We start from the raw sequence: 19,388 nt of genomic DNA on the forward strand, positions 1-19,388 counted from the left end.
AATGTCTCATTCAACATTTGATATATTTTTATGTTCTATTGTGAATAAAATATGGGTTTATGAGATTTGCAAATCGTTGCATTGTTTTTATTTAAATTTTACACAGTGTAACACCATTTTTGGAATGGGGTTATATAAGTGAATATTGTACATGTGCACAGCTGTGTAGCATGTGCATAAAAGTACAGAACTGTCCAGAAAAGTACAAAAATCAGTCAAACACAAAATAAATATAGCCGCTTTTATATTCTCAAATTAGAAGACATTAGGCTTGCTTCATTTTTAAAGGTCATACAGGAAGTATTCTGATCAGCAAAATTATGGTAAAAATGAAAAACCCAAAAAGTGCTCCATATCAACAGATCTGTATACAGCTGAATTTTCACAAATCCCAATTTTATAAATTACACATAACGTGCTTTTAAGAACATGTGGTTCCAAATATGTGTAGAGAAAGTGACATACTTTTTAAAACCGATCTTAGCATTTTTACCTTTAATACTAGTTCAACGTATGCATTTTTATTAGGTTTATTTATGATTTTACTGTAATTTACACAAAATCCCTACATTGACTGATAAGAAATGTAGAACTCAAAAGAAATATTTGCTTTTAACAAGCATAAAACACTTACCTGTTCAGCAACTAAACCTGCTATTTCCTCATATGTTTTCCCAGCATATGTTAAGGCATCTGTTAATGTGGCTTCGCCTTCAAAAGAAATCATTAAAACAAATTAAAAAGTCACATATTTATTTAAGAAGTTCTAATAAAATCAAATATTAGATATCATAATTAATTTTTCAGTATGTTGCTCATTTTATATTTATGCAAGGATATTTTATAAACACTTCTGTAACATTTAATACATATTTACGATTGTACAGAAATGGATAGCATCTATAACTTAACTTACCTGGCGATGACAAAAACTGACTTATAACTTAATTAATTTAGTGATGACAAAAAATTTTGTTAAAGTATCATGATATAGCCCACATTAAAAGTGTGACCAGAGCCCAGACAGATATTTGGCTGAGTTAAAGATCCATGAGGAATAAGAAAAAGATCTTCTTATTAAGATATGTAAGATAGTCATAACGGGATTCTGAGGCATGTGTCATTATGCACATTTGATTGGCTATCTTGCCCTTATAATGAATGACTTTGATCAGAGTGTTTGATTTTTTAAGTACCTCCATATTTCTTCCATTCTCAAGCTACAAACTAACTCTGTAACTATTAGTCCTGTTGTGTCCCTCCATTTCCAGGTTATATATGAATTGAAACAGGTTCTGTGGTATACACTTGCCTGTAATTATAATGTCCTGTAAATTCAGTTCACCCTGATTTGTTTGAGGAACATAATTAAACACTTAATATAGCAGTCTACAGTTTGAAAAACTAAAGATTTTCCACTCCAGGATAGGGACTGGAGACTGAATTGAATGGAACGCCACCACCCTGGTATGTGTGTGAGACTGCAGAATTGCTGAAGGATGACAGACTTGAAAGATTAGCATATATATCAGATGGCTAGTCTAGACTATATTGCAACAAACATGTAAATCTTAATATTAAAACTGGTGATAACAAATACACAAATGGGTAGCATAGTGTTACTAATTCATGATCAGCGAGGAGTTTAACTTCTCACATGAACAGAGTAAGAACCGATACCAAGTCTGCAGCAGGTCCAGACAAATCCAGAGTAAGGGTGTCTGCATAGACCCTTGCCAATGAAGAAAATGTTTCCAATGATAGGCTTCATAGTTTGGGGAGTTACAGCATATGCCAGTATATCCCATCACAATAAACTGAATATCCATGGAGTATTCTTGCTTGTTATTGCCCTCAAATTCCTAAACCAAAATAATCATTTTCCACAATGACAATGCATGGCTACACACTGTTACTAGACAACCTATGTGAAACATTGCTGCTACTAAGGGATTTTGCCAGGTACCATACAAATATAGGACACTGGTGTAAGACACCTTGATTTTACCTCTGGCTTAGCCAAAAGGAGGGCTGCCACAAACAATTATTTTGTAAACAATTAATCAATCAACTATTCTATTGATTAACTGCTTAGTCTAACAACTAATTTTGACCAAATAATTCAAGTAGGCATATGAACGTATGCTGTATTTTATACAGAGACGTTTAAAACATCAAGATAATAATGTTTGCAAAGTATAAATCACACAAACTGAAATGGTATTGATGGAGAATGGCAACCTGAATCTCTTGAAGAGAAGACCGAGTTAAAACCAATAGAAGACAGAGTTAAAACCAATATGCTAGACTTTTTCAGTCGCAAAGCATTAAATAATTATATGTTAAAATTTTGAGAAGCAGTTACATTTTGGACTGTGAACTTTGGCAATACAATTTACTGTATGTTTGGTTACAATGTTTTTTGATTCAATTAGCCTCACATGTTGTTATTAAATGTCGTCAGTAGCTATACATCACCACCTGCTGTAGCCACCTTCAGTTTGTATTACTCATCAGATAAAAAGTAAGCCTGTAAATACCTGCTGATGAATAAACTGAACTGGCAACACAACTGATTTTTCTCCCACTGTGTTTATGTGCTTCAAAAAAGTAAATTGTAGTTGTGGTAATGTTGCAGTATTCACAAGGTCCACCTTTAGCACATTAAATTAAATACTTCATTTTTGTTGCTGTCCTATTTACAAGTAATACTTTACACAGAGTGAACAGGGAAAAGATAGAGTATTTTCAAATGGTAATTTAATTTACTCTAATGGCTGAGTTATACTGTATTTGCATGTATTTACTTAGTAGATGTTTTTATTTAATGGCTATTTTATGAGTTTACCTCTTTACTCTCCACAGTTTTGGGCATCCTCTGGGGTGTGAGAAACATTCTTATGTAAAAAGTTAATTTATTTTTAAATGTAATTCAATTAAAACAATTACACAAAAGAATAGGTTCTACTTTTTTCAAATTACGTCCACTATGCGTCATACAGATTATGTGATCAAAGTAAAATCACAGACAAAGTACCCATCTCTCCATCACCCTTCTATTCTTTACAGGGTTGTGGAGACCCTGTGCGTATCTTGCAAGACTGAGCTCAAGGCAAACATCAGTCTTTGCACAGGATGTCAATAAAGGTAATTCAAGTCATTAAGTCTGGAAGTACATAAAACATTATTGAGTCAACAACACGGTTAAAAACACAACTCCACATTAGAGTTATCAAGACTGGTCTACTGAGCAATGACGTCTGAAGGATATAGTATTCTAACTCGCTGTCTTTCCTTTTCTTTAATTTTTTTTCTTTTGATGTACTTTATTAATTCCATGACTTTTGCAGGGCAGAGTGCAGGATCAACCATTGAACAGTGCCTCTAGAGCAATTTTCAGATTAAGGGCCTTGCTCAATGGCCCAACAGAGAAGGAGCCCTTCAGGCAGTAACTGGATTTGAAGCAGAAAAATTCAGCCTTGAAAGGATTAGTCACTGTAAAATTCCACTTCATAAAATTGCTTCATGGGAGTCTAAACCTTTGCCTTCTGTCTACAATGCATACACATGCTGCTGGACAGTTACTACCAATTTTATACTCATTATTGAAATGTGAATAATAATAAACAAGACAATTTTAATTATTTTACCCTGGTAACCGCTGGTTGAAAAGACTGTTGAAAGATTCTGTAGTGCTTTTCCAATCTTCTGATATTCTTTAGGAAGGGCTGCAAAATAAATAAATAGAATACTATATGCTGTTGTAAACCTTTTAGAAAGCAGTAGTGATACAAGGAAAATGTCATCCCCTAAACCATATCACATTGGTAAATTAATGACAGAGGATGAAATGCTTAATTTAGAATTATCAATTCACATCAGACTTGTTTAATTCAGTTCAAAGTGGAAGAGATGAGAGACTATCCTGGCACTTTTAGACACAAAGCAGGACCAGGATGATTTGCAAGCCCCTCACAGGGCACACTTATGTGCACTACCCATAGGGGATAGATTTAGAGATGCCAAGCAATTGGACATGCCCATGTTTGGCATGTGCAGGGAAAAACAGAGTATCTTGAGCAAATGCTTATCAGGACATTTTTGTAGTACTAATATTGTCTTATGTACAGAGTATAGTAAATTCTTTATTACACAAGAAAGATTGAAAGATTACTCCCATCTCCTTGGTATCTTAGTTGCATCTCTGATTAATTCCTTCCTTGCCCGGAGGCCTATTGGATGGCCTTCTCTTGTCATGTTTGTAGTGGTGCCATAGTCTTTCCATTTTCTTATGATGGACATATTGGTGCTCCATGGAATATTCAAAGCTGAGATATGTTTTTATAAAACAACCTTGAACTATACTTCTCCACAATTTGTCTCTGACATGTTTGGACTCATACTTGGCCTTTAGTCTTACCCATTTTTCTTATCAAATACACACAAAAATGATCTCTTTGTATAATTTAAATAATCTTGTTTGCACAAAAAGTCTGACAATTTTACCAGTATAGCAGTAAATTAACCAGATCATTTTAAGTTTGTAATCATAGATAGTATTCTGAAAAGCCAAGGAATATCCAATTCAATATAATTCTTGCAAAGAACAATAAATCTGAAGAGTCAAGTATTTTACATATTAAATACAACTACAATTGGGAAATTAACATAAAATAATACACGTGAAACAAATTCTAAAACACCAACAAATATACAACACATACATGCATATATGCAGTTTTTTTATTCCTATATTTTTTCTTTTTTCCTTCTATTAATACTAGATTCGATCATTAAAACAGTAATGAAAAAATGCCTCAAATGGCAGCAGTTAAACAGCTTACCACTAGTACATCTCTTCCAGTGTTCTTGGCCCACATTAAGTAGATCTTTCACTCCATCATCCATTGATTTTGTAAATCGACTGAATAATTCACATTTCTGTTCCCTAGAATATAAACAATCCCTCTTAAGTACTTATATAATTACATATCACATTTTCAAGTTAAACAACATGTTGAAAATTCAAGATGGTGAAAGATGGTCTACTTAATCAAAACTGTATATTCCTCTTATCCACAGTTATCATGACTTACTCTAATAAATCAACCTAACCTAACATGTATTTAGCATGTAGGAGTACCCAGAAATATGTGGAGAATGCCCAATCTGAGACAACAATGTGTGAACTCCATACAAAATGTGTCATGTTGTGTTTGATAGGTAAACATTCATAACAAAATTTAGAAATGATTACCATTTAATACATGCTAACATCTAAAATAGACTAATAAATTGAAAACTGTATTCCGGCTGTAAAGGGAATTGTAAGTTGACTGAAGAGAAGTGTGTAGTGGTAGAAACTATAAAGGTCTGGACATTTGGGGGGGATGTACAGAGTTTCACTGAAAGAATAAAAGTACAGATTTGAAAGAAAGTATGGTTATGGGGTGAGGTGCTTTATGAATATGAAAGGCAAACGATTAATATTAAATTTTTATTGTATAGAAATTTGTTTGTATTTTTTCTACTGTTAGTATTTTCACAAATATTTACTGCTCAGAAACATTTCTTGGGTGGCTTAAGACCTTTTTATAGTACTGTACATAATGAACATATCAATAATAGTATGTGGAAGAGAATGAGAGAAAGTGTGAGACTATATATAAGATGCAGAAAACTGGTGGAATAGGTGAAAGAGTCCAATCCTTAAGAATGTCTTAAGACCATGGAAAGCTGACAAAAAAAATTTGGTAATGCAACCTGGCACTTCAAATACACTTGGTGAAATATAATTAAATCTGCTTTTATGTTTGTTTACATAAGAATTCCTAAACAATATTATTACTGTAGCAAACCTTAGATGGTGTTTGTGAATCTGATCATTGACTTTGTGGAGTTTGCAAGTTCTTCTCGGTACTATATCTGCGGGTAAGCCTAAAGCTGTACAGGTTAGACAAACTAGAGACTGTAAACTGGCCCAATATGTGAGTGTGTCTGTAAATTTAGCCTTCAATGGCTTAGTGTCCTTTGTTCCTTCATTTGACCCAGCGCTACCTGGGATACATTTTGCCTTCCTGAAATGTTAAAAATTGAATGAAGAGGGATGTAAAGGGACAGATGTAAGGATATTTGGAAACAAAACTTATTATTTTAGTAATTAATGCTCAGGTATAATGGATTGTCAGAAAGTAACATGGCATAGTGGACTGGCGACATTACCTGCTCAAGCATTAAAAATTAATACCATTTAGGATATTTTCCTGACCTTAGGGAAAAGTTTAATTATTTGAGGTAAAATAATTATATAAAGCACATTATTTTAAACAATATTTTTGAAAAGCAGGAAAAAATATACATACACTTCAATTGGATCCAGGTCTACAGCTTCAGGTTCGATTGTAGAAAATATCATAACTCCAACAGTTTCATCTTTTTCTGCTTTTCTTTTCCCCGTTTTCCAGTCCTTTATGAAAATAAACATTCAGATATATGCTTAATATGCGAAGACAGTCTTTGGCTTGATCTGAGTAATAAGACTTGCAAGTCTATCAATAAATATTGTGGCAGTATAATAATAATAATAATAATAATAATAATAATAATAATTTCTGCAAAAGCTCAACCCTACATTCATGTAGACCCGACCAAGCAAGTATAGCAGTTCAGCTCTGCTTGCGGCTCTCAGGCTCTGACAAATAATTAAAACAAAGGTGAGCAAAACAACAAAAACATCACACCACATGGTATTTTATGAAACATCATTTGAAGAAAACTAACGAAAACTACAAATGAAGAATGATTAATATAACAAAAATCTTAGCAAATAAATCAATTATAATATATGTAGAAAATTACATTAGGAATAGGAAACTTAATATCTACTACAGAAAAAAAAAAACATTTAGTACACCCCAGCATCATCTTAGGTTGTTCTTAATCAGGGAAAATAGACTACATCAGCAGGCATAACAAGGCAGCTATGTACCTGAACTAGAAAATCTACATAGGTAATAATAAACAATAAATAATACTTACAATTTTGTATTTTTACAAAAACAGCTTTAAAGAGTTTGTGTAAACTGAAATAGCTTGAATTATCTTGGTATTCACAAATTATTGTGGCAATGATATAATTATGTTTTCACTTTTGCTTTTTGTTTAGATTTAAAGCAGCATTGATTTTTTAGTTATGGGACCAAAAAAATGTTAGCACACGTACACGGATAATGAATCAAGCAGCCCATAATTATCATATATGCTTTATAAATAATAAACTATGTCAGGATTATTGCAGCCAACATTAATAATTACAAAAAAATATATCCTCCTAAGGACAGCACTCATCAGAACATGTGTGCAATCCACGAAGTGACACCTTCATCTCTGGCACCTCAAGATAAAAATTTTGTTTAGCGTTATGGGATGAAAAATAAGGTAATGTATTTTAAGAGAGTAATAATAATAATAATTATAACATTTCTCCATAGTGGTGCAAACATGTACTTCCCTTTAATATAAAAATAAATCCCTAAATTTCCATTCATTTTTTAAATCTGCTTATTCCATTTAAGTGTTACAGGAAACATTGAATATATATAGAGTTAGACAGAAAGCAACCCTGGATAGGTCACCAGTCTGTTGCAAAGCATACTCATGCATAAATCAACACACTCTCTTACTGGGTTGCAAATCAATCAAATATACATGTCTGCTAAATGTTGGATGAAATCAAAACCAGTAATTGAAATGAGGTCTTTGAAGGAGTAATCAATGTGCTTTACGGTTTTGGTTAGAAATGTAGAGTACTGTATAAACAATCGCTAAAGAAATTTCTGACAAGATAGGCTGTGTCACTTACTGTTTACTAAATATTTTTACATTAAGCTACACTGTTAAATAAATGTTATTTCTTTATGACTTCTTTTCAAAGGTATATCAGTAAGTTACATACTTCTGGCAGAGTGGGAAAAAGAGCACAATATGTACAACAGCTGCAGCAAATTGATGACTATGCATTCTTTGACTATTCTCACATTAAAATGCCCACTGTGATTATTGGTTTATGCTAAAAAAAAGGCTGTTAAGCATAAATACAGTATGATACATGATGGTACTACATTTAAAACAATAGATGAAAGGCATGAACATCATATCCAGTTTGGATATTTGACTGTTATGAGGTGACAGTCTAAGCACAGACTTTGATGAATTATTATTTGTGACTTTTGTACTTCTCTCTGCTCTTTGCTGCCAGGTAACAACTGTTCATGCTTAGTAGTTTTCAAATATTTAAAAAGGTTAATGACTATTTTGGGTCTTTTTCCTTAAGTCAACTTTTTGTGTTTTATTCTAGCCTCACTTTACCTGTGTTAATCTTTTCATATACTCTGTTATTGTATCTTTACCTCACTTTAAAAAACAGCCAAAAGCATCTGTCTTATTTTATTGGGCCAGATGAGCCCAACTTTGTAGCATGCTGATAGCATAACTATTGAGCAAAGATAGGAATTCTAGTTACAAAGTTGGAGGCGTAAGACTGCACAAGCTGACAGTATTCTTTTACTTTGGAAGAAGGAGCTGTAAATGAAGGAAGGGTGGAACCAGATTAATACTTTAGAGTGACTTGAGTTCACAGATGAAATAGGTACAAGAAGAGGGGCCAAAGAGCGGTTGTAGACAGTTAGAACTTTAACATTAATACATCAAATTGCTGCATGCCAAGCAATGGCCAAAATTAATTATGAACACTGAGAATTTAGTTTTGATTCAGATTGTGAGAAATGTTCGCAACATTTTTCATAAATGTTGGTTGTACTGATTCTCCTGACAATAAAGATTTAATGGGGTGTTACATTTTTTTAAAGATTTGTTTAGCCCTGTGTTAGAGCTTAAGTCTAATTGCTCCTAGCACACATGTACCTTTTGGCCCTGTGGAGCTCCCAAAGGGCAAGGTCCCCAAACAGTACTAGCTTCTTCTTCTTTTGGGTAACAACAAACATCATCCCACCTTACCCTAGAAAGGTATTTCTGATGCAACCTGCATTTTCTGTGGAATTGTTGGCTTACTTAAACCCCTAGGGTTTGTCTGTCTCCCTCTCTTACTTGCAGTCTGTTAGTGTTCCAGCTTGATACACTCCTTTTTAAAAAATCTCTTCAACTTCTTCCCAGGCAGCTAAAACTTCTTTCACATTTTGGCAGCCATAAAAGGGATACCATTATAACAGAGAGGTCCATTAAACTTTAGCAGTTCTTATTTTACCAAACTCGCATGTTGTGGTGCTCTGTAATGAATAATGTGTCTCTCCTCCTTCTTTAGCTTTCTGACTGATCCTATTTGTGCTGCTTCTTGCCCTTTGCCACTTTGCCTTTTGCCACTATTGAATTTATTAAAAGCATGTAATGTTCCATACAATCAAGTAAAACTTAACAAAACTACAAAACTGTACAGGTTATTTTGATGCAAAGATTATAATAAACATTTTTACTGTTAAGTGTTTTTTATATTTCCTGAGATTAGTTACTTATTTCTTTCTCTGCCATCTGCTTAATTATAATTTTAAACTTTAAAATCTTGAATACAATATTTAACAAAAACAAAAAAATTGATCATACAAGGCAATAATGTTATGCATCTTACTTTCCTACCTTCTCATCACGGTAACTGAGAAACAGCTGAAAAACCTCACTGTTAGAAATAACAGGATGTCTGCACATCCTAGTCATCCAGCCTTGTAGCCTCTCCATACGCATCTTAATAAATTCTTCTTCAAAACGTCCTGTAGAGCAACAGGATATTCATACGTAAGTCTTAGTTATCTGCAGTGATGTGCCCATGGTTCACGCCACAAAGTTGGCAAATTTTAAATACCTGGTTTAAGCACTATTTTATGACTAAAGGATACAGGAAGCAAACCTAAAACCTAATAAAAACAGTGTTACTTTTTAACTGCCATGTATCAATAGAATACTGTGTATTCAGAAAGTATTCAGACCCTTAAACTCTTTTGTAAATTGTGTTGTGTTGCCTAATGATAAAGTAGTTTAAAGTCATTTTTTGAACATCAAGCAACACTCAATTTCTGAAAATGTGGTTAAGGTGCATCCCTTTCTATTGATTATTGTTGAGATGTTTCTATACATTGTTTGGAGTCTGCTTGAGGTAAATTCATTTGATTGCACATGGAAGGGCATAAACCAGTCTCAAAGCAAGGTACTTATGTTAGTTTGCTAATACTATGCATCATAACTTGATTATGAATCACTTGTAAATTACGAGTATTGGACTTGAGATGACAATGCAGGGGCTTTCTTAGTGTGCGTTTTTTGTATTGCACACTGTTCTTTTCTATTTTCTTATGATTCTTGTATAAGATTATGTATGTAGAACTAGCTCTTTAACCTTCTCAGATAGGGTGTTGTTAAATAATGCAATTGGCACCATCAATGTAAATGCCAGGGTGAGGAAAACGTATTCTGATCAAAAAAAAAGAGATTGAAAAATGATCGATAAGGCCAATATATTATTCTTGTTTAAATAATTACTGAAACATTGAAGCTTTTGAATAAAATTCTCTATGTACTATAATCTCTCATAAACAATGAGACAAATTGATTACCAATAAATATTTCAATAAGTGAGGTTAGAACCTATTAAATTATATACAGCATTTAAAATAAACTTCATTGTGCTTATAATAAAAATACTTGATGGATCTTTCCCATTATTACTTGTCCAACAGCTTATATGGAAAAAGTTCATGTGCAAATTAAAATGGGCAATGAAGAGTACATATACTAGCATTTAAATAGACATTTTTAAAACAAATGGCAATTTTATTTTATGACCTCACCTGTGACTTGCTTGTCTGGCAATGACGGAATAGGAACTGCTGACCCATATTTGTCCAGTAGCCGCTCATATAACCAATCAAAGTGCTTATATCGATGATTAACCGGCCTATTGGTTGTCTGTAAAAGAAATTATTCACGTACTACAACTATTCACAGCCTTTCAAATATATTAATATAAAAAGAAAAATTGCATGCTGCTTTTCTTACTTGTATTACAGTTCTACCATTTTAAATAAATGTAGTAATTTATTAAAAAACATAAAACACCTAAAGTATCATGCACTAATTAGAAATTAATTTCATTGAGGAAATACTGTCAGCAACATTGACGATCACATTAATATATATTTGCACAATCCCTTAACTTTTTATTGGGAATAGAGTCACATGATCATTTAACACTCTTACATGGCCTGGCTTTATAATGCTTAACAAATGTGAAGCAAGTATTAATCCTCACAGAAGCATATAAATCATGCAATATAATAAGTCACTCAACTTAAAATTTAACTATAAAATACAATGGTATTTAAAAAAACACTCACTAATACTACACTAATCTAGTTGCTAAAAACATCTTTTCACTTAACAATTCTACAAAACAGAAGTAAAATGTCATCTAAGCATGTGATTATGTGTAAATGAAAAAGGGAGAAAGAAAAACATTTGAACACTTCAAGAATTACATGCAACTTTATCACTATGTCACCTATGATCTGATGAAGTGATTGTATTTAATACCAGCCATATGTCTAAAACTAACAATTGTATTTAAACATGCCATTTATACTTTAAAATGTTTTCAGTTTGTGGTATAATAACATGGAAAGAAGCTTTAACATATCAAAAAAATTAAATGGGCAAAAATACTTTTCTCTGGAATACTTACTAACACAGTATATTGCATTTGTCATATTTGGAATTAACTCTGCATTATAATGAATGACATTTATCAAAATTAAAAAATTCTGCATTAACTTTACAGTATCTAATTAATATTCTTGAGTGTATTCTTTTTAATAAGTCCTAGCTGATTGCATTTTATTAACTTTTTTTATAAATAATATTATAAAATATAAACTCTACTTTCTGAGGAAAAGACATACAAATACCACTATATAGTGGAATATCAATCTTCACTGGGCAGTTTGTATAAAGGGTAACTGACATTTTACCCTGAGTAGAACTATAGGCTTATATTCCAATGCAAGGCTGGAATTGGAGCTGGCAATAAAATGACTGTTTAACATTTATTTACTCACCATCACATTTAAAATTTTTATTTTATTTATTTTCTCCAGCCTTTGGAGTTTTTTTTTTTTGATTTTTCTGTCCACCCTGGCCATCGGACCTTACTTATTCTATGTTAATTAATGTTGACTTATGTTTATTTTTTATTGTGTCTTCTATTTTTCTATTCATTTTGTAAAGCACTTTGAGCTGCATTTTTTTGTATGAATATGTGCTATATAAATTGTCACGCTTGGGTCACAGATTTGCACAGAGACACAGAAGGTCGTAGAAAAAAAGAAGGATTTTTATTCAGACACCGCAAACACATGAGCTTAAACGTGCTCCATGACAAGTCAGATATAACAGTTCCGCTAGGAGCAGAGAGAGATAAAAGCAAACAATCAATTCCCAAACTGACAGGCGCTGCGCAAGGCTTATAAGTTGGCAGAGTACCGCGCGAGGCTTGTATTACGCGTTATAGTGCAAGGATAAGGAGCAATGTGTAGTCAGTGTTTCAGGGTTTGTGGTTTTCCCAGGGACGTCTGTCTCTATTTGGGGTGCGATCAGCCCTCCAGCTCACACCCTCCCCCTCAGCTTTATTCACATTCCTGTGAATCAAGCGACTCTCTGTACTAGGTTCATTTAGTCGTGATAACACGTCTGCGTTGACGTGTTCAGAACCTGGTCGGTGCTTTACTGTGAAACTGTAAGGTTGTAAACCCAGAAACCATCTCATTAGACGAGTTTGTATCTTTCTGTCGGTACAACCACTGGAGTGGAGCATGATCAGTTACCAAAGTGAAGTTTCGTCCCCACAAGTAATAGCGAAGTGCTTCCACAGCCCACTTAATTGCCAAGCATTCTTTCTCAATTGTAGAATAATTGCGTTCCCTAGGAAGTAATTTCCTACTCAAATATGTGATTGGATGTTCTTCTCCATCAAAATTTGTGACAGGACTGCCCACACCAAATGCACTTGCGTCTGTTTGCAAGATAAAATCTTTTGTGAAATCCGGGTTCCTTAGAACCGGGTAAGAAGACAATGCTTTTTTTAAATCGTTGAAAGAACGTTTGCAATTTTCTGTCCACAGGACAGGTCGGTTTTTCTGCCTCTAGTAAGTTCTGTAAGAGGAGCAGCTCTATGTGCAAAATTTGGAATGAATTTTCTGTAGTAACCAGCGAGTCCCAGAAAGGCGCGTACTTGTTTCTGTGTCTCAGGTCTCGGGTAAACAAGCATTTCTTCTATTTTCCTTAATTGTGGCCTAAGTAAACCCTTGCCCATAGAATAGCCTAAGTAATGAGTCTCGGACATGCCTAGTTTACATTTCTTAGGGTTAGCAGTAAGGCCAGCCTGTCTCAAGCTTTCAAGAACGGCTTGAAGCCGCTCTAAGTGTGTTTTCCAATCATTGCTAAAAATCACGACATCGTCAAGGTATGCCCCAGCATATTCAGAGTGAGGACGTAGGATCTGATCCATCATACGCTGAAAAGTTAGAGGTGCCCGTGAAGACCAAACGGGAGTCTTGTAAATTCATAGAGTCCGTCAGGAGTCGCAAATGCCGTTTTCTCACAACTGCTAGCCTCTAAAGGCACCTGCCAATAGCCTTTCGTGAGATCTAGCGTGGAGATATAGCTCGCCTGACCCAGTTTTTCCAACAGTTCATCGACACGGGGCATGGGATAAGCATCAATTTAGAGACCTTATTCAAGCGTCTGAAATCGATACAGAACCGAACCGAACCGTCTTGCTTTGGGACTAATACGACTGGGCTGCACCAGTCACTTTTACTTTCACGAATTACACCCAGTGTCAGCATCTTTTTTACCTCTTCAAGACAATATTTCGCTTCCGTATCCGAACGGCCGCATCTGTCTGCGAACATCAGGTGCAGTGGTAATTTTATGTTTTGTAATGTTAGTCTTGCCTGGTAAATCTGAAAAGACATCAGTGTTCCGTTCTATCAAAGATAACAGTTCTGTCTTTTGCGTGTCAGTAAGATCGTTACCAATGGTAACATCGGACTGAGAAACAGCAGCCAAGGAAGTGTTAACCTCTTGTCGGTCGTGCCATTCCTTCAAGAGGTTAATGTGTAAAATCTGGAATGGTTTTGCCGCCGGTATTCTAACCTTGTAATTTACGGACTCATACGCTCCTCAATAATGGCGGGCCCTGCCATTTAGCTAAGAATTTGTGTGGATCCGAGGGAACCAGTACCAAAACACGATCGCCAGGTTTGAACTCACGGAGCTTGCTGCCTATCGTAAAGACGCTTCTGAGTTTCCTGTTCTCGTTGTTGGTGTTCCACAGCAATAGAGGAAAGCATAGAAATTCTGTCTTGCAACGAAATTAGTCGATCTGCAAAGCTTGGACCCTTAGCTGCTCTCTCGTTTCCTATCCATTCCTCACGCACCACATCCAGGATGCCTCGCGGCCCCTGCCGAATAACAACTCGAAGGGACTCAAGCCAGTGGACGCCTGTGGTGATTCTCGCACGCGCACAAAACAAACGGTAGGACAGTGTTCCATGTTGTGGGATCATTATGAGCAACTCGCCTGATCATCTGTTTCAATGTTTTGTTAAATCGCCGGTTAAACCATTCGTTTGAGGATGGTAAACAGTAGTACTCAATTTCTTAATAGCAAAGCTGTCACACAATTGTTTCATCACGAGAAGTGAAAGGTGTGCCCTGATCAGTTAAGATTTCTCTAGGGATACCAATACGAGTAAAAGTTTCACATAGTGCTTTGGCTACAGCCGAAGAGTTGGCCTTTTCAGCGATCATTTCTGGATATCGTGTCGCATAATCAACCAACACCAGCAAATATTGGTACCCATCCTTAGTCTTAGGTAATGGTCCCACAATATCTAATCCCACACGCTGAAAGGGAACTTCCAATATGGGCATAGGACAAAGGGGAGCCCGAGGAGGCTTATAAGCAGAGACGATCTGGCAGTCTGGACATGAAGTACAAAATCGTTCAACATCTTTTCCCATATTAAGCCAATAAAATCGTTTTGATAACCGGTCTCTAGTTTTGTCGGCACCGAGGTGCCCCCCCAAGATGTGTGAATGTGCCAGATGCAAAACAGTTTCCCTATGTGCTTCAGGTACCACCAGTTGTTCAATAAATTCCCTCCAAATGATCTGAGATCACTCTGAAAAGGCAACCGTCCTTTTCTATAAAGTGTGGGTTTTCACACCCCGAATTACGCTCTTGGTAATAAGAGTCATTAGCAGGGCGAGCCTGTTTAAATGCATATTCTAATGAGCTATCAGTATGCTGCAAACGCACAAAATCTGATTGTTCGTTAACACTCGGTTTGTGTTCGAGGCGTTTGCAATCTGGGAAGATGTAGAAGGAGCAGCCCATTCTGGAAGATTGTCGGGGGTGACCTCCTCCGTCTCGCTGGAGAGATCGGGTTCAATATCTAAGTTGGGCTCTAGATTTTCCCCGGCCGCTACCAGTTCTTCGTCTTGGATCTTCTCCCCCCCCACCAAGTTCATTAGTGGACTGGACTACTGGTCCCTTACATTTATTAATCAGTTTCGGAAAAAGGGCATTTCTCCGTCCTATGAGTAATGGCCAAGGGCACGAGTCAAACGGCAGACCAAACCTTAAAGTGGCCCCTATAAGTTAAAGGAAGAAGTAAAGTCTGATAATCTTTAACATCACCATGTACACAGCGTATTTTTACAGTCTCACAGTCTCTAAGGCATTGTTCATTAAGACAGTCTCGTCTCACAATACAAAGGTCACTTCCGAATCTAACAATGCTGAGATTTCTCTGTCCCCAATTTCACCGGGATCAACAAGCCATCTTTTCCATCCGGATATGTAATAGTTGAGCAACAAATCTCGGCCAGTCCAATCTCCATTGAATGAGCTGGAGACAAGCGACAATCTCTTGCCAAATGGCCGAGCTGATCACATCGGAAACATCTACGGTCGGCTCCGTTTCCGAAATATCCTCTGACGTCCACGTCGACGTGCTCTGTAGCCTCCACGGTCTGTCGACCGCTGTTGCCGCTGTCTCCCCAGAAACAGGCGTCCCATCTACGACTGGATTTCCCGGGGTCCTACCTGACCCCATTAGATTTTCAGGTCCTGCAGCTTGTCGATCGAAGCGACGAGAATGTCCTGGACATTCGTTCACAGGTTGCGAAGCAGCACGAAATCCACCGCTCTTTCTCCAAGTGGACTGTGAACCCTCTAATCGTCTGGACATAATCGTTAATGATTTAATATCATGGCGTAGAAATTCATCTCGAAGAACTTCAGGTATGCCGGCCAGTAATATATTCACGACAACTGTTTCCATCACGTCTCCTTCAAACCAACAGTGCACTTTATGTATCAAGTCTTGAATTTGCTCACGGATTGGGTCATCCATGTTTAGTTTCCAGTCTTTAAGTGCAAATGTTTTAGACTTCTGAAATAAGTCTTCGGCGGCATCCATCTGTGCAACCACTCCTGGTACCACTTGTCACGCTTGGGTCACAGATTTGCACAGAGACACAGAAGGTCGTAGAAAAAAAGAAGGATTTTTATTCAGACACCGCAAACACATGAGCTTAAACGTGCTCCATGACAAGTCAGATATAACAGTTCCGCTAGGAGCAGAGAGAGATAAAAGCAAACAATCAATTCCCAAACTGACAGGCGCTGCGCAAGGCTTATAAGTCGGCGGAGTACCGCGAGGCTTGTATTACGCGTTATAGTGCAAGGATAAGGAGCAATGTGTAGTCAGTGTTTCAGGGTTTGTGGTTTTCCCAGGGGCGTCTGTCTCTATTTGGGGTGCGATCAGCCCTCCAGCTCACAAAATAAATGTTGATTGATTGATTGATTTAAAAATTAAAATCATATCTCCTTAATGTTTTTGTTTAAACTAACATAAGGTATCTTCTGCATTTAGAGTCTTAAAGGTAATACATTAATCATAGTAAAATGAGAATAAACATGCTCTGAGAACTGTTTGCCAAGTTGGATCTGAATTAACAGTTAAACAGAAGAAAATCTGTCTCATAGACAGTAACAAGCATAGCATAAAACACGATACATGAGCTCCATTTTATTTCTGTACTAGTGTAATAGTCATTTTTTAATAAAATTAAATGTTCTTGATGAAGATATATAATATATACTTACACTTGGAGTCACTTGATATTCAATGTAGCTTTTAAGACCATACATTTTAGAACCCTTTTTAGGGTCTGCTACAATACAGTCCAGCTGAGATTCAGGATAAGACCACAATGGACCAACTTCTCCAACCTGCAATTAAATATTTTGTTCAATGTGATATAAATCTTTACACACATATACAGTATGCACAGTATATACTACTTGCATGCTGATACTACTTGAATAGGGAGAAGATTTTTTTATTTTTATTGAGCAATAAAAATGTGACATTAGCAATATGGCATCATAAAATACCAGCAGATGCTCTAACAGAAACATATATTTCGAAAAAATATATGACCAATACAAGCAACATGTTTAACACCGATGTGTAGTTTTTCTTTAAGTGTGTATGGTATAAAAGCTCAGACATTACTACCAAGTCTAAAAAAATATGAATGTTTCTTTTTTAATCATAAAAATATATAAAGGAGGAAGAGACTCTAAATTTTTCACTCTGATTCACCTTCTAAGCTAGCTTTAGTTTGCATCTAAAAAAATACCAAATTTATAAAAAATACCAGTGCTGGAGGACAGTAAATTGTATACTATTGTTTTCTTTCTATTGAATCCTCTAAGTAACTCTCCAATTAATAAATTATGATATTGTATTAAATCATTTAGTTTAATTTAATAAGAAAAACACATAATAGATTAATAATGGTTCTTATAGATAAAGCTCACTTGTGCTTTAGAGGCTATATTGTTCAATAGTGGGGTAAAACCTTTCACTTCTTAAGAACATCTAACTGTTGAGTGTGGTTTACATTATCCACCAACACTTTTTCATGTCTATATGTTCCAAATAACAGGTTATTCACACATCATCATGATGCAAATGATAACAAGTTATATGCCTGTTTTGTTTTTTTATAATAATTTAATTGCTTGATAATTCACTTTGTGATTGTACTAGAAGAACTGCAAATGTCTGTGCATATTTCTAAGTTCTTCTTCTAAAATACAGAATTTAGGAATGAATAATCTTTTTATTAGTCATATAATAACACTATATGTATCAACTGTAGTTACAATCTATAGAATATTTTAAGCAATTGTCTATAGAGATGTAGCTGTTACCATTGTGTGATAAGATTTATAGTCATTCATCATCTTTTTTAACTATTATTCTTGCTTTTAATCTGTATTTTAGCACAAGATACAAATAATAATAATAAGCTAGGAAAACAGAAACTCTAATTGATCATTCAATTCTTCATGGCTGGACATCTATTCTCTCACATTGATTACCTGGCGAATATACGTTTTCCAGAGAACTGAATAGTTTTTAAATAGTTGATGTTTGGTTAAAAAAGTCTACAAAGGATTCAAAAGGAATATGAAACTAGTTCTTTTCATACTGTTACGAATGTTAAAAAGCAAGATGCAATCAACTAAATTATAACATAAAAAGTAGTTAGTGTGGTAAATAAAATTAATAACATTGTCTTACATAGATCGTTATTTTTTCTTTTGGTTTTGTTAACTGTTTTGCCAGAAGATATAGTTCAGGTCCAGATTTTGAAAATCCAGGAAGTCTGTAAAAATGCATAATTAAAGCAAAGCCAATGAATACAAAAATTAAATAAAAATAGGAATTGATGTTCAAGTACTCATATTACGATTGATAATGAACATATATAGTTAATGTATTACAATTCTAAATAGCTTTCCGGAATGCATGACTTTTCATATACTTTTCTCACCCTGAAAGCTCAATGCAACTTTTGTTTTTAGTTCTGTACTACTTTATGGAATGTAAGGTCACAAATAAGGAATGTAAAACTTATAAACCAAAACAGCACATTAAAACAAAAAAGTAATCTAGCAAAGCATCAACCCATAAAATATGACACTCAGTCAGACAGTATAAATCTTAACTTCCTTATACAACTAAACCTTAGCTTACATTTCATCCAGCACACAACTCTCAGACCACTTTGAACACAACTTAGAACATCTGTTGTTCTTTGGCTCAGAAGTACTAAGCAGGCTAAACCGATACAATTTACAGGCCTTATTTCTGAATTTATGGTGAGAAAACTAAATTTGAAGCATGGACTATATCAACCTATTTTGTAAAGCCAATAAAGAGGCTGAAAATCCTGATACGTTT

General features: G+C 35.1%; 1 protein-coding gene across 2 annotated transcripts in view; it reads right to left on the reverse strand.

Annotated features, from left to right (window-relative positions):
- The window catches only part of LOC120526117 (sorting nexin-9-like), a 137,122-nt gene that overhangs the window by 22,610 nt on the left and 95,124 nt on the right, over nt 1-19,388 (reverse strand). For both annotated transcript variants that reach the window (XM_039749051.1, XM_039749052.1), the window contains 8 exons: nt 18,726-18,810; nt 17,237-17,362; nt 10,854-10,971; nt 9,649-9,779; nt 6,363-6,466; nt 4,845-4,948; nt 3,651-3,728; nt 635-711 (listed from right to left, as the gene is read on the reverse strand). In XM_039749051.1, coding sequence (XP_039604985.1) covers nt 635-711; nt 3,651-3,728; nt 4,845-4,948; nt 6,363-6,466; nt 9,649-9,779; nt 10,854-10,971; nt 17,237-17,362; nt 18,726-18,810 — 823 coding nt within the window. The remainder of the gene's footprint in view (nt 1-634; nt 712-3,650; nt 3,729-4,844; nt 4,949-6,362; nt 6,467-9,648; nt 9,780-10,853; nt 10,972-17,236; nt 17,363-18,725; nt 18,811-19,388) is intronic.

Source organism: Polypterus senegalus, chromosome 3, assembly GCF_016835505.1.
Source record: "Polypterus senegalus isolate Bchr_013 chromosome 3, ASM1683550v1, whole genome shotgun sequence".
NCBI lineage: Eukaryota > Metazoa > Chordata > Cladistia > Polypteriformes > Polypteridae > Polypterus > Polypterus senegalus.